We start from the raw sequence: 15119 nt of genomic DNA, 5'->3' as shown, positions 1-15119 counted from the left end.
TATAATTGTAGGAAATTTAAAAAATATGTCAATAACAGTAGTTTCCCTCTGTGACTTGTCTGAATGATAGAATCATATAGAAAATATGCATATAGATTTCCTATATGCAACATCCATGAGCACTATGACAGAAGCATTATAGTGTTTTTTTTGTTGTTTGTTTTGAATTATTTTGCATCTAGGCTGGGCAAGGTATCACCTGAAGATGTAGAATATTTCAACTGCCAACAAGAGCTGGCTTCAGAGCTGAACAAACAGTATCAAATAGTGGAGAGGGTAATTGGTAAGTGGAGCCAAAACTTTGGTAAAGGGGTGAAGTAGGAATGGGAACGTTATTCCATGTGACAGCAGAATGATTGTGCAGTTATCTCTTTTTCCCTGTCCTCCAGTATCCCTGAAGAAAACCTACGGTGTTTACTGCATTTCATTGTGTGAAATTTAGGAATTTGGACAGTAGAAATCCAGGTTTACAAATTTGTATTTCCAAGCAATACAAATCAGTGACTCTCCTTGCCTGGAGTATGGGATGACTGGGTTGCTGAAATTGTGGCTACTGAATTTCTTTGTCTTCAACCCTTTGGATGCAAGATGTTTATTTCCAAAGCAGCAGAATGGGTCTGGCTTTTGTTAGATCTGCTTTCTGTGGTGTGGTTGAGGATGTGGTTAGACTGCAAGGAAGCTCAGGGTTGAGATTTTAATGATTGATTAATAAAAATAGAAACAGAACTTGCTGAGCACTTTGGTAATATCACAGTCATGTCAGTCAGAGGTGCCAGCACCCAGTTGCTTTGGGAACTGGCTTGGAGAGCTGTTTAACCTATTTCCAATACAATTTCTGTAAAAACGTGGGTGTGAGGCAGCGCTCTCCTGCCCTGCTCCCTCTGCTGGCTGCCAGCATTCCAACCCTCCCTTCCCTTCTCTCCAAACACAGCTGTGAAGACCAGCAAGTCTGCCACGGGACATTCAGATTTCCCAGGTAAAGGAACATTTATTTGGTCTCTCTACACCTTTCCTGAGCCAAGACCTGTCCTGTGTCTGTCCAGGCTGTGAACTGTGCTTGTGGTTCAGCTGCTCAACCACAGCTGCTGAGCTTTGGGCTTTTTTTGCATATTTGACAGCAAACAGTCGCAAAACTTCCTCAAATGACCCTGAGTACCTGTGTAAGTGGATGGGGCTGCCCTATGCCGAGTGCAGCTGGGAAGATGAGGCTCTGATCAGCAAGAAATTTCAGCACTGCATTGACAGCTTCAACAGCCGTAATAACTCCAAGACGATTCCCACCCGGGACTGCAAGGTTTGCTGGCTTCTCTCTTTTGCTGGCTTCCTCCAGGCTGGGGGAAGATGCAAGCAGTGGGAACGTGAAATTTTGTCAGGATAAATGTCAGAGAACATTTTCCCATCCTCCCACCTGCATTTGCAGGGCTGTTTTCTGCGCTCGTATTGTACTTCAAGCAGAGATGTGAACCCCTTTGAGTTTCATTTACTCTGTGCACAGTGAGAACGTTATGTCCCCCTGGGGAGTGGGAGGCTTAATTAATCCTTACAAAGTGCTTCCTCCTCAGAAGGAGCTGCAGCAGTTTTAATATCAGTTGGATGAAAAAACAGCACACCTGGGAAAAGAGGAAGCCTGCAAGATGCTGATACAGTGAAGGAGAGGGACAGAAATAATGGGAGAAAAACCAAAAGAGGACAAAGAAGGAAGTGGAGCTTGTTCCATCCCTTATGTATTTTGTGCAGCTTACTACACTCCTGGGGGGCTCAGAGGCCTGATCATAAACCAGAGGGCAGCAGGCAAATCACAAGAAATGCAGACACAAGCACTGGCTAGGAAAATGTGGATGAACTTGAACCAGTGAAGAGATACACACTCTTTGCTGAATTCATAGATTTCATTGCTGAATTTTCAGCTTTTCAGCCACTGAGAATTCTGTCTTTCTCTTCAGTGGACTTATGTCAGCATCTCTTCCAGGTGTTGAAGCAGAGGCCGAGGTTTGTTGCCTTGAAGAAGCAGCCCTCGTACATTGGTGGGGAGAACCTGGAGCTGCGGGATTACCAGCTGGAGGGCCTCAACTGGCTTGCTCACTCCTGGTGCAAGTATGTACAGAGGCTGTGATGTTCATTCTGTGGATTTTTTGTCCCAGAAGGATTTGGAACTCCTCCTTTCCAAGTGAGGTCTTTGCCCACCCTCCTTCTGCAGCTTGGAGGATTTCAAATGTTATCATTGCAGATGCTGTGAGCAGGAACTACTTAAAGCATGAACTTAAGAAACCTTGTGTGAAAACAAAATGCATTTTCCCTGTCTGGGCTTGTTCACATGATGAATTTGGCTGTTATGTAAGCCTGGTACATATCAGCCCTAGATTTCCACTGACTTAATGGGAAAAAATGGTTTCTGGCTCAGTGTGCTTATATTCTCATTGAAGTTTTTGAGAAATGTCCTTCTAAAATTAGGCCACTGATTGCCCTCTGCCTTTGCCTGTTTTCTTCCAGTTTGGAGTCATCATAGTTCATTTTTGCACATTATTGTGGCATGTTCAGTCTGTCTGTCCCTGGGATCCACGTGGAAGTGTTCAAATAACTGTTTTTGCACTGCCCCTCTCTGTCCTTGTTGTGGATTGCTGTTCATGTGGAGCACAGTAAATGAGCAGCAGCAGAAACATGCACTCAGACAGCATTTCTGTTTGTTCTCCTCTTTCTCAGGAACAACAGCGTGATCCTGGCTGATGAAATGGGACTGGGCAAGACGATTCAGACAATATCATTCCTGTCATACCTGTTCCATCAGCACCAGCTGTATGGCCCTTTCCTGGTGGTCGTGCCCCTGTCCACCCTCACCTCCTGGCAGAGGGAGTTTGAAGTGTGGGCACCCGAGATAAACGTGGTGGTTTACATTGGAGACCTCATGAGCAGGAACATGGTGTGTAATCAGAGAGCAAAGGGTGAGGGCTCAGGGAGAAGCACTGGGTGCAAAGCAGCAGATTGTGTGTGATGTGTGTGACACAGTCAGCTGGAGAGGCTGGTGGATAGTGCTGGCAGCAGTGCAGGCAGCTGGAGCTGGTGTAGCTGAGTGTGTGGGTGTAACTCACTGCTGCAGGAAATTTTCTGCTTTATTTTGCCTTGGATTGTGTGCAGGAGTACTGGCTTCTCTCAGAGTCTGGAAGCCAGTACTGATCTGGACTAGAACATGCAGTAGGAAGTCCAGCAGTGTAAAAGTGCTTCTCTTCAGTGTTTGGAACTGTTCAGACAATGGAACAGACAAGTGTTGGGACTCTAGTGGTGTCTGCAGTGAGGTGATGTGCTTATCAATGTCACAACAGCAAGTTAACCTTGTTTTGTTACCTGTGCAAGGGCAGGTGAACCTTGTCTGCTCTAAAAAAAATTGTTCCTTGGGGACCTTGAGCTCATCAAATTGCACCTTGGAACAGGGCTTTGGACTTGGTTGGAGTCTGTGGCTTACAGCTACACAAAAATAACAATTGTTAACTCTTTCCTCTTGGTAACGTGTTCAAGTTAACTTTTGTCTCCCCTCACAGATACGTGAATACGAATGGATCCATTCTCAGTCTAAAAGATTGAAATTCAATGCACTTATCACAACTTATGAGATCCTTCTGAAGGATAAAGTGAGTAATGGTCCAAGGATGCTTTTACTTAGACTTTCTCTCATTTTCAAAGGGGAAAGCCAGTTCTCAGCTAGTGGGTTTCATCTCTTCCCTCTGTGGTGATGAAGAACTGCAGCCACTGTTTGCTTTTCCTTCCCAGTAATGCAAGCATGTGGGAAAGTGGGACACATTTTACATTTTACAGTGCCTTCACTCTTTCACTGCACAGTTGTGCTATTCTTTTTACATATGAGACATCTGGCATGTCCAGCAACCTGGATTTTTACCTGGTTTAATTTAGGCTTGTTATGAGGACAAAACATTACACTGAACCTCTGGCCACAGTGTTAACGGTGTTTGAATTTTTACATCTACAAGAAATCTGTCTATTTAGGAAATATTATCAGCTCTGTCAGTGTATCACTGAGTCCTAGCAGAAAAAAAAAAAAAAAAAGCTTAAGAAAAAATGATAATCAAAACTCTTGGATTACCTGAATGTTTTTGGCTTGTTCATCTGCTCTCCTGTTCTTGCTCCAGTGGGACCCAGGGCTCCAAAGGGGAAATAAAGATCTGGGGAAGGACTGTGCTTTTTGGGTAAAGCAAAGGAGGATTAGTACCTGTTGCAGGACTATTCAGATACAGCAGGAGTGTTGTACAGCATGGCTGATTTTCACCTTTTCCTTTCTGGGAAGGCACCCTGGTCCCCCAGTTTTGTTAGCAAGAAGCAAAGTGAGTGTCCAGGCGCAGGGTGAGGACACCCAGGGCAGCACACACTGCAGGGCTGCCTGGCCTTGGAGGGAGACACACCTGCAGGGTGGTGGGGCCTGTCTGACCCAGCGTCTCCTCGGCGCCTGTTTTTCCTTCTCTTCCTCCAGACTGTTTTGGGAAGCATTAACTGGGCCTTTCTAGGCGTGGACGAAGCCCATCGGCTGAAAAATGACGACTCCTTGCTGTACAAAACACTGATTGATTTCAAGTCCAACCACAGGCTCCTGATCACTGGCACCCCGCTCCAGAACTCACTCAAGGAGCTCTGGTCCCTGCTGCACTTCATCATGCCAGAGAAGTGAGTCTCCTTTTGGGCCTTCCAAGAAATGCCTCTGTCCATTCTTGTCTGTTCAATAGGCTCAAGGGAGTGCAGAATGGCAGAAATCCCTGAATTAAATCCCTGAATTAAACTCAGTGGTGTGACAGCAATGATAGGAGAGCAGGCATTAGTGGGGAAAATCAAAGGTTAAATAACTAACACAAGTAGTATTTCTGGCAGCAAACTGAATGGGGAAACCTGATATATGCCTTTCAAATCTGTCTGCTGTCTTCCAGCCATCTCTAAAAAATTAAACTTGTTTTAAGCAATCTTTTCAGCCATTTCTGAGGTTTCCAGTACACTGTGGTTCAGGCACCTCTGCCAACCATTTCATGGCAGCTCTGAGAGTGCTGTCTGGATGATTGTGTGTCCACAGTGTAACAAATGTTTTGTTTTCTTTAGAATAAATTGAGTTACAGGCATCTCTAAGGCTAAGGCAGGCATGCCCCAAAGCTCACTGAAATTATGTTTCACTGCAAGAAGAGCTGTCCCCCAAATTCTTTTTGTTGGATCACAGAAAGAGTGAAAGAGAGGCTTGAGGTCTCCCAAGTGGAGGAGAGCGGATCTCCACATTTCAAAGGAGCTGTCAGAGGAAGCAACAATCCCAAAAGAACCTTCAGAGCAGGGTAAAACAGTCCAGTTGTCAAAGCCGTGCCTGGGGGAGGCACCGTGGAAAGTTCAGAAACTGCTGCCAGGTAAATGCCAACAGAATAAAATAGTGGGAAACTTGGGATTTTGGGTCCTGGGACTCAGTGTGGAGCTCAAATATAAGATGTTAGGAAGGTGTCTAAGCCCAGAGATCCTCTAACTTTGCCACCAGTCTGTTCAGTTAACCAGAGCAGAGCGAATCTGTTCTCTTCCACTGTGTTTCCATTAAACTGCTGGTCTCCTGTCTTGTGGTGCAGCAGATGCTGTTTGGTGCCATAAGACAAGAGGTATTCTGACTCCTCCCTTCTCCTCCTTTCTGTTGCCAGGTTTGAGTTCTGGGAGGATTTTGAGGAGGATCACGGGAAAGGTCGAGAGAATGGCTACCAGAGCCTTCACAAAGTCCTGGAGCCGTTTCTCCTGCGCAGAGTGAAGAAGGATGTGGAGAAATCTTTGCCAGCCAAAGTGGAGCAGATCCTGCGAGTGGAAATGTCTGCTCTGCAGAAGCAGTATTACAAGTGAGTCACTGAATGAGTTACTGGGGGTGCCAGTAGAAAGGGGCATATCTTTCTGGGGGCCTTGGAAATGTGTTCCAGTATTCTGTGCATAACTGTGGCCTTCAGAGTGCAATGTGACACCATCACCTGCAGTACTGGGAGCTTCCCAGTAGGAATATGAGGTGGGGTTGTTGGTATCTTTCCTTCTGGAAGATGTTTTTGTAGAGTGGTACAGTTCAACTGGCCAGTTTTGCAAGACAGAGGTTATATCTTTCCTAAGATATAGGAAGATATATATATATATATAGGGTAAGAGTGACAATATGCACAAAGTTGGGATGCTGTTCAACATTAAGCTGTGATTATATCAACAGGAAAGTCAGGTCAGGATTTTTAGAGAGGAAGAAGCATCCTGTAAAAGAAATGAGGTGAGATGGAGGGAGGTAGACTGATGCCTGAATGAGCTGTTCCTGGAGGTTTTGTTCCTCCAAGACTCCACTCTGCACTGAGTAATGATCCAGACTTTAATTTTCCTGCCCGCAGGTGGATTTTGACAAGAAACTACAAAGCTCTTTCAAAGGGAACAAGGGGAAGCACATCTGGTTTCCTGAATATTGTGATGGAATTGAAAAAGTGCTGCAACCATTGCTACCTTATCAAACCTCCTGAGGAAAATGAGAGAGAGAATGGCATTGAGACCCTGCAGGTGAGTGGGGTCCTTGGTCACCACCTTTTTCCCTTAAATTTCATTCTTTTGTCCTCCCAATAAAATAATATCTTGTGAAACTTTAGCTACTTCTTTAAAAATAGTTCTTACAAGCCATTTGAATCCCCAGCCCTTCACTGTAGGCAACATTTTATGGCTTTCTAGAACAGGAGTTGCGGGCAGTGTAAGATCTATCTTGTGTGATTCACTGTGTGTGTGGGCTCTGCTGTGTAAATCCAGATGATTAGGTTAGAGATGTACAAGAGATGAATGACTCCAAAAGGAGCAGGTCTGTGCAGGTCTCTGTGTGATGTACATAAGGGTAAGATTGGAAATGATGGTTGTTTCTTCAGTCTTTGATCAGGAGCAGTGGAAAGCTGATTCTCTTGGACAAGCTGCTGACTAGGCTGCGGGAGAGAGGCAACAGAGTGCTGATCTTCTCCCAGATGGTGAGGATGCTGGACATCTTGGCAGAGTACCTGACTATCAAACACTACCCTTTTCAGGTGAGAAACACCAGCATGGAAAACAGTGGGGTCCCCTTGAAAGTGTGGGAAAAAGTGGAGGGAGCTTGAGCAATGGGAGTCACTGAGTCCCCTGCAGGTTGGTGGCTGGGGTTGGCACTTACTGGAGGGAACTGGGATGTCCCTTCATTTCAGTGTGGCCCCATCTCTGCAAAACTCCTCTGACAGGCCCCTGCTTTGGGCTCTGTCATGTGATAAACCCTGAGGACAGTGAGCACAGAGAGCCTGGCTGCGAGGCTGTAATGGGAGCTGCTGTGTCACCCGCTTTGTGCCTGTTCCCTGAGCATCCCCCAGCCCTTGTGACACAGCTGAGGCAGTGCAGTTATTTATAATTGGTGGCTATTTTTAACAAATAAACGCTGCAGGCAGCAAAGGGGGCTGTAGGGCTGACAGTACTCGGGTGCAGCAGTCCCTCAGGGCTGCTTTACCTTCTTTCTTTTATCATTATTGTTGGTTTTTGCAGCGCTTGGACGGCTCGATCAAGGGGGAGATCCGAAAGCAGGCGCTGGATCACTTCAACGCCGACGGCTCCGAGGTACTGCAGTCCTGGGCTGAGGGTTTGTGGCTGAGCCACAGGTTGTGACTGACAAGAGGGGATTAGTTCAGTTCAGTTCTTTTCACAGGACCCCAGGTACTTTTAAAGACATGGATATGGCAGGTTTTCCAACCAGCCATGTTGCTTATTTTAAATCTCTCACAACCAAGGAACAGGGCTGCAAGTCACATTTCCAGAAAGTCCTGAAGAGGCTGGGAAGAACCAAAATTTAGCAATTCTCTCCCTATTGGTCTGGAGAATGAGATGGTTGCTGAGTGATTCCAGTCTGAAGTTGGTTTTGAATATGAAATGACAGAGGCAAAAGAAGGATTTTAAGTGTTGGCAGGCAGTGGAGTCTGGTGCTGGAGGTGAAAGTCTCCAGTGTAATAGGAGAGGGCATCTAAAACCTCTCATCTGGCTTGCTGACTCACAGTGACTGGTGCAAGACACTTGTTTTTGTGTCAGTCAACCCAGCTGTGAGAAATACCTTTCTTCACTCCAAAAGCCTGGGCTGGAGCAGATTTCTTGGCTCACATTGGAATTGTGAAAGACCGTGGTTGTAGGAAAGTTATCAAAAGAAAGTGTGTGAGTGGGGGAAGGAGCACGAATGCCCATAGAACCTGTCCTTTTCCCTGTCCTGAGGACATCCATGGGGGCTCAGGCATCGTGGCTCTAACCTGGCACAATCTGTTCATTGCTGATCTCACTCCTAACAGGATTCAGGCAACAAAATGCAGGTGTTTGTCTGCTGCCTTTGTAGGAGTCTGGTGGGCAGCACAGTCTGACCTTCAGAAGTGACTCCAGGGTGCCCTTGCCTTGAGCTGCTTGTGTTGCTCTCCCATATTGATTCACACCCTTCACCTGGGCCAGCACTGCCTCACCCTTGGTCTGGACCTAAAGATTGGTGCTGCTGCTCAGCCTGCATGAACAGGGTTTATGGAAAGGAAGTCCTTTTTCTGCTTTAAGAAGCATGAGTACAACAGTCTTCCCTCCATTTCCTTTTACAGCTTTTGAGTCAGTATTGCTATTTTATGCCCACAGTTACAAGCTGGTTAACTCATGGATGCTTTCTATTTTTCTCTTCTCAGGACTTCTGTTTCTTGTTGTCAACACGAGCTGGAGGGCTGGGAATTAATTTGGCCTCTGCTGATACTGTTGTTATCTTTGACTCGGACTGGAACCCCCAAAATGATCTTCAGGCTCAGGCTCGAGCTCATCGGATTGGACAAAAGAAGCAGGTCAGAGGAGCTGCCTGGGTTGTTTTCACTGTGGCTTCAGTGTGGGCATCTAAACATCCTCTCACCTTGCCAAAGCTTCTGAAAACATGGGCTTTTTGTCCCAGTCCTTGCTCCAGAGAGTGCTGACTGAGGGACTCTCATTTTAAAAAGTAGGAGACAAAAAAAACCAGCCCAGATTTGCCAGGTGCAAATTCTTTCTGTTGGTTTTGAGCAAACCCAGAACCCAGCCCATGGCACTGCACTTCTCAGCCTAGTCCTAGTGGATTCTGTTCTTTCTTGCCCTGATAAACTTAGAAAGTAGAACATCCACCTTTACTAGGGGTTATTAGAGATGTGAAAAGCTAGTTTGGTGCTAGTTTAAATTTAGAGTGATTGTTTCAGAAGATTTTTACTCTGTGCTTAGTCACACTACAGGATCAGTACATCCTGATTTTAACTGGATCTCCTGAAATACAGAGAGAATGTGCTTGTTTTCCTTCTGGAAAGGAAGTACATGAAGAGACAATGCCAGCAGCCCAGTGAGAACAGCTGAGGGATGCATTGCTGTATCAGCAGAGCCTGTCCAGGAAATAGCTGTGCTTTTTTTACCTCTCAGGTGAATATTTACCGCCTGGTCACAAAGGGGACAGTGGAGGAGGAGATCATTGAGAGAGCCAAGAAGAAGATGGTGCTGGATCATTTGGTTATCCAGCGTATGGACACCACTGGCCGGACTGTTCTGGACAACAACTCCGGGAGATCCAAGTACGTGATGGTGTCAGGAGGCAGAAATGTCTGGAGCACATGGCATAACCAGCCTCACCTGCTGGCATTTCACAGTATTTATTTGATAGGGTACAGGGCAGAAGGCTAATAAATAATGGCAGCTTCCACAGGTTTGGCTTCTGCAGCTATTAATTTGGACACATATGATGAAGATGATCAGAAATTTAAAACTAGTTTTAGGGCACTACTTGTTTTTGCTTCTGTCTTCCACCTCAGACCCATCCTGGTCTGAGGGGACCTTACTGTGGAACAGCTGCATTTTGGCAGTGACCTCAGATTTTCTTCATTTCCCCCAGTAGATGGAGGTGATTCCCATTGCAGTCTTTGTCTGTGCTAGAGCAGGAGAGAGATTAATAACAAAGCATTTTATAGTGCTGGGTAGAAAACTTACTCCTTGCTTCAATTAGGAAAAACTTTGGTATGGTTTTGTGCTGTAGCAGTTCTGACTGAACAGCTCAAAACACCTTTTCCTTCTCTTGTTCTTGCAGCTCAAATCCCTTCAACAAAGAGGAGCTGACAGCTATTTTGAAGTTTGGAGCTGAAGATCTTTTCAAGGAGCTTGAAGGGGAAGAGTCAGAGCCTCAGGTAGTTTGAAATTGAAATCACATAACAGTTTGTAGTGCTCTGCAGGTCTGCTAGAGCGACTGTGTGTGGTTGCTCCTGCTTTGTTCTTGTCCTGTGTGTGAAAGCAGGTTGGTGATGAATAGGACATGTGGGAGTCTGGAGAAGCTGAAAGCAGAGTTTGGGACTGGAGGATCAGGGGATGAGGAGAGCCTTGTTGGGGATTAAATAAATGGTCACCAAGGCAGTCCTTTGCCTCCTGAGGATTATTAGCTAGTGACAGCACAGCCTGCTGAAGGCTTCTCTCCCTGCCTCTTCTGAACACTTGTTCAGCATCCTTTTTTGGTGGTTCTGAGCGAGGCAGGAGTCAGCACAGTGCAGCAAACAGGTTGCTCTCTCCTGCCTCAGTGTAACATTGCTAGACAGTTTAGCATTGAGTGTTTTGACCAATTCTCTTAATGACCCAAGCAGCAGAGCTTCCCCCCAAGGAAACAGTCTACAGTCCATACATCTCACTGCCTGGGAATTTTCCCCACTGTTCAGCCTTAATGGTCCTTTCCTTCTGTCCTGTCACCTTATTTGTACTTCGTTGTACCACTTGAGATAGTTCATCCCTGCCCTCCAGGATGACACCCTGCAGATATTTGCACTTTATTTAGCTCATATCAGCACACGAGTCTGTTCTCAAAGCCTCTTACTTCCCGCTGTGCCTGGCACCCTCTGCTTTATCCCTCCTTCTCCCTGACTGGCAGGAGATGGACATCGATGAGATTCTGCGTCTGGCTGAAACACGGGAGAATGAGGTGTCCACCAGTGCCACCGACGAGCTGCTCTCACAGTTCAAGGTATGGACCCCCAGGCTCAGTAGTGGGGTGTGGGAATGTGGCTCCCCACACCCTGCCATGGTGGTGAGGTCAGTAACAGGCAGGAACACCTCGGAGAGATCATAGAATCAAAGGTGGTTTGGGTTGGAAGGGAAGTTAGAGATCATCCAGTCCCAACCCCCCGATGTAGGTATTCATTTAATTTCAACTAAGTGGTTTTGAAGTGAATAAAATTTGTGAATAAAATGCAGAATTTACCAAATTTGGAAACAAACTCTATAATTTACAAATACTCAGCAGTACTTCTTAAACTGCACGTACTTCCTCAAAAGCTGTTAGTCCAAAGACATGGCAAGGAGCCAGGAATGTAGTGACATAGGGATCAATTATGAAGTAGTTATGGAAATGTTGGCAGAATTCCTATGGAGAAGAAGTTGAGGCTTAGCAGACAGCTCTGGGGTGTTCCTGCCAGGGGAGGGAATTGCTAAAGCTTCTCCTTTGCTTGTTAAAGGTTGCCAACTTTGCAACCATGGAGGAGGAAGAGACAGAGCTGGATGAGCGGTCCCAGAAGGACTGGGATGATATCATTCCAGAAGAGCAGAGGAAAAAGGTGGAGGAGGAAGAAAGGCAGAAAGAATTGGAGGAAATCTACATGCTGCCTCGAATCCGGAGCTCAACTAAAAAGGTACAGCCCATCTTGAGGGGGTGAGAGGCTGGTGGAGAGAGCTGGCAAAGGGAATGCTCAGGAGAAGCCTCCTTGCCATCTGAGCATCTTTCCCTCCTCCAAAGTTGGTTGGGGATAAAGGACAGAGAGCACGGTGACCACTTGTTGGCACTGTGCATTGGACCAATGGTTTGGGATGCAGGGTGAGGGCTCAGACTGGACTTGGTGCGACTCATCTCACCTTAGCAGACAAAATCAAAAGAATCAGTAGTGACCACAAAGCAAAGTATCCAATTGTACTGGATTTTGCTTCAGATTTTGCCACTTTTTGGCTGTCTCATTTCCTTGGGCTTTTTAGCTCCCTGGGTGGCAGTTGCTTAAAGATGGATCCTGAGGAGCCAAAGAAGTGGTGGCTTCCCAAATTCTTTAGGTAATGGGATCTACCCCAATCCAAAAGAAAGCTGACTGTGCAAGGAGGCTCTGCTGGGACATGAGACTTTAAGGGAAGACAGAGAGCTGTTCTCTGGGGTGAGCTGGGAAAAAATATTGATGTTAAAAACACAGAGAAGGATAATTCATATTGGATGAATCCAGGTTAGTTACTGAAGTGTCACGGTTTTCAAAACAGTCTATGGGACTGTGGCAAAACCCCATGAAAATCAATATTTTAACATCTCTTAGTAGATCAAAATGCAGCTGTGAAACTGGTGGTTATAAAAGGAGGATGAGCACCAGAGGCTCAGCCAGCTGGGAACTGCAAGGTGTGCAGCCTCTCTGGGTTGGTCACCTGGGATCCTGCATCTGCAGGAATGGATGCTCAGGTGTTTCACAGTCCATTAAATAGTGCCAGCGAACAGAGGGGCAGAAAAGGTCGTCAGCTGATTGTATTAGCAGTTGTTAACTGCACTGCTGTTTCCCTGGTACGTGCAGGCTCAGACAAATGACAGTGAATCCGATGCAGAGACCAAGAGAAGGCTTCAGAGATCATCTGGATCAGAAAGCGAGACTGATGACACCGACGACGAGAAGAGACCGAAGCGCAGGGGACGCCCTCGGAGTGTTAGAAAAGACACTGTGGAAGGATTTACTGATGCTGAAATCAGGAGGTCAGTGCTGGGCACAAGAGACAGTTCAGAAAACAAATATAGAAATCCCATGCAGGTGGAGAAAATCCCAGATTAATCCAGGGCTTGTTAACCTGTAAGCACGTCAGTGGTTAGGCAGAGCTGCTTCACTGGCACATTTTCTGCACCTTTATATAATTCAGTTTGACCCCAGCTGATGACCTTAGCATTCAGGTCAGTATAAAATGAACTGGATTGTCTTTAGTCAGGCTACAGTGAAGCTGGTACCTTCTTAAAATTAATCCGTGCTGTAACTGCCCTTTGTGGGCCAAGTGGATCGAGCTAATGTCGTATAACGTGAGCTCTTAGGTGCCATGAGCTGCAGAGCTGGAGAAGCCAAGGGCTCTGGCCTTCCTGACATTTTTCTGGCAGTCATCCTGCTGATTTAAGCTCTCAGTTGAAAGGCAGGCTCTGGCAAAATGACCTCATGAGAAGCACTGGTCCTGTTGATCCGAGTGGTTGTGTGTCAGTCTCTGATGTCAGCTGGGGTTTTCTTCTCCTATCTTATAATTCTTGAGTCTTTCCCAGAGATCTTTGTCTTACAGCTCTACCCAGATGTTCAGCCAAAGATGGAAGAGAGGGAGTTAGGAGTTTTCCTTAACTCTTTCTATCCCTGAGCTGGTGTATTTTTAAGCAGGAGATATCAGAGTTTTTGGGCTGTGGTAGCTGCCCCATAACCATCTTGAAACCATGGAGCAGGAAGGACATGTTACAATATGCAATATAACAGCCATTTAGCTTATTGTGATGTAGCAGAAAGAATACAAAATGAAAAAAGAAGGCAAAAAAATTAATTAATTTTAAAAATAACCTGTAGTTGTAGCCATTGTGTCTACTTACAGCTCAAGGCAATGTTTGATTGCTGCATCTCTTGCCCTAAAGTTGTGTTAGCCACAGCAGAGATTTTCACAATAAAAATAAGACATGAAAATAAATAGCAAACCTCTGTGATGGATTGAGACACATTTGGCTCTTCTGTGATGGGCTGCTACATTTACAGCCTGAGCTTTAAAATTACTAATGACATTGATTTAATGCCTCTTTTCTTCCTGGAAAAATGAAGTTAATAATTACCAACATAGTGTGAGCCAAAGCTTTCTTCTATTTCTTGTTTTTTGTCCTGCAGTTACCACTCTCCTCTTTTTATTTATTTTTTTTTCCTCATCTGTCAAACACTCAACATTCTTAACAATGTTGTGTTCTTCTTCAGCCAAGGTCACAAAACTCTTTGTGGGGGCTAATGGATGCAGCTTCCCAGTGCTGAGGGATGCTGAGCTGATCAGTGGGGAATGCAAGGGTGATAATGTGACAGGCTGTAATTAATGTATTCAAGCATATTTATGATATTGGACCTACTTTTTACGGCAGTTAGTTTAGTTTGGTTTTTTTTTTTTTAATTTTTTTTTCTCTTTAGGTTTATCAAGGCTTACAAGAAGTTTGGACTGCCTCTGGAACGGTGAGTGCCAGCCTGGACTGCTCCAGAGGGGAATCATGGAGGCACATTGTACCTGTGAGCACAGCCAGGCACACATTGCTCTGGGTGTTTGACACAAGCTCCACAGGCAGCACAAGCCTTTCTGTCCTGCCATCAGACCCCAGGCACTGCTCTGCAGTCCCAGGTGTCTCTGTTGATGGACACTGACAAATGCTGGCTAAAAACCAGCTGGAGCAGTTGTGGTGCTGGGCTGTGACACACCACTGTCCTGCTGGCACAGTCTGGCCCTTGGGGAATTCTCACTCTGCTCAGAAAGGAGAGGGAGCAGCTGTCAGAACAGAAAATGCCAAGCTTCTCTGTGTACCTTAGCCTCAGGACTGAGTCTGGAGCATCTTTCCATCCTCTATCCCTCCTGAAGGGAAACAAAGAGTGGCATGGTCCTCAAATGTGGATCTGCAGAGCCCTGGCCCTGTGCTGGCTCTGGAAGGTCTCAGGGCTAAGGCAGAGTTCCCTGAAGGTATTGTAGGAGAAATTCAGTGCTTCTTCATCTGGTTCTACTTTTCTGGTATGAAATACAAGGCTTGCTTGTGAGTCTTGATTTTACTGACTTCAGGCAGGCAAAAGGGACAGCAGATGGCAGCTTTGGACCATCAAATGGAATTAATGTGGCACTGGAAAAGCCTGAGGGAATACTGGACAGTCACGGAGAGTCCCTGTTGTCCCCAAGATAGACAGTTCTCAGCTTTGCTTTGCTACTAAAAATTCCAAAGGATTGGATCAGTTTTTCTACATCTGCACTGCAGCTGTTAGACCAAAAAAAAGACAAAACCTGGGTTGTTTCCTGCACGAATTCAACTTGTGCATGTTTCATACATTCATACTTGTACAGCACTGAGCTGTGAAACAATTGAA

The 15119-nt window shown here is 45.8% G+C and overlaps 1 protein-coding gene across 5 annotated transcripts in view; it reads left to right on the top strand.

The window, feature by feature from the left end:
• CHD2 (chromodomain helicase DNA binding protein 2) overlaps positions 1–15119 on the top strand; it is a 54525-nt gene that overhangs the window by 27203 nt on the left and 12203 nt on the right. For all 5 annotated transcript variants that reach the window (XM_086849858.1, XM_086849859.1, XM_086849863.1 and 2 more), the window contains 18 exons: positions 183–283; positions 932–976; positions 1119–1294; positions 1970–2094; positions 2701–2917; positions 3534–3623; positions 4478–4668; positions 5664–5852; positions 6375–6537; positions 6891–7043; positions 7525–7596; positions 8685–8834; positions 9430–9578; positions 10088–10184; positions 10913–11005; positions 11496–11669; positions 12579–12754; positions 14187–14228. In XM_086849858.1, the coding sequence (XP_086705984.1) occupies positions 183–283; positions 932–976; positions 1119–1294; positions 1970–2094; positions 2701–2917; positions 3534–3623; positions 4478–4668; positions 5664–5852; positions 6375–6537; positions 6891–7043; positions 7525–7596; positions 8685–8834; positions 9430–9578; positions 10088–10184; positions 10913–11005; positions 11496–11669; positions 12579–12754; positions 14187–14228 (2403 nt within the window). The remainder of the gene's footprint in view (positions 1–182; positions 284–931; positions 977–1118; positions 1295–1969; positions 2095–2700; positions 2918–3533; positions 3624–4477; positions 4669–5663; positions 5853–6374; positions 6538–6890; positions 7044–7524; positions 7597–8684; positions 8835–9429; positions 9579–10087; positions 10185–10912; positions 11006–11495; positions 11670–12578; positions 12755–14186; positions 14229–15119) is intronic.

Source organism: Cyanistes caeruleus, chromosome 13 (genome assembly GCF_971803275.1).
Source record: "Cyanistes caeruleus chromosome 13, bCyaCae1.hap1.1, whole genome shotgun sequence".
In the NCBI taxonomy this organism is placed as follows: domain Eukaryota; kingdom Metazoa; phylum Chordata; class Aves; order Passeriformes; family Paridae; genus Cyanistes; species Cyanistes caeruleus.
This window is presented reverse-complemented; position numbering and strand designations above follow the sequence as displayed.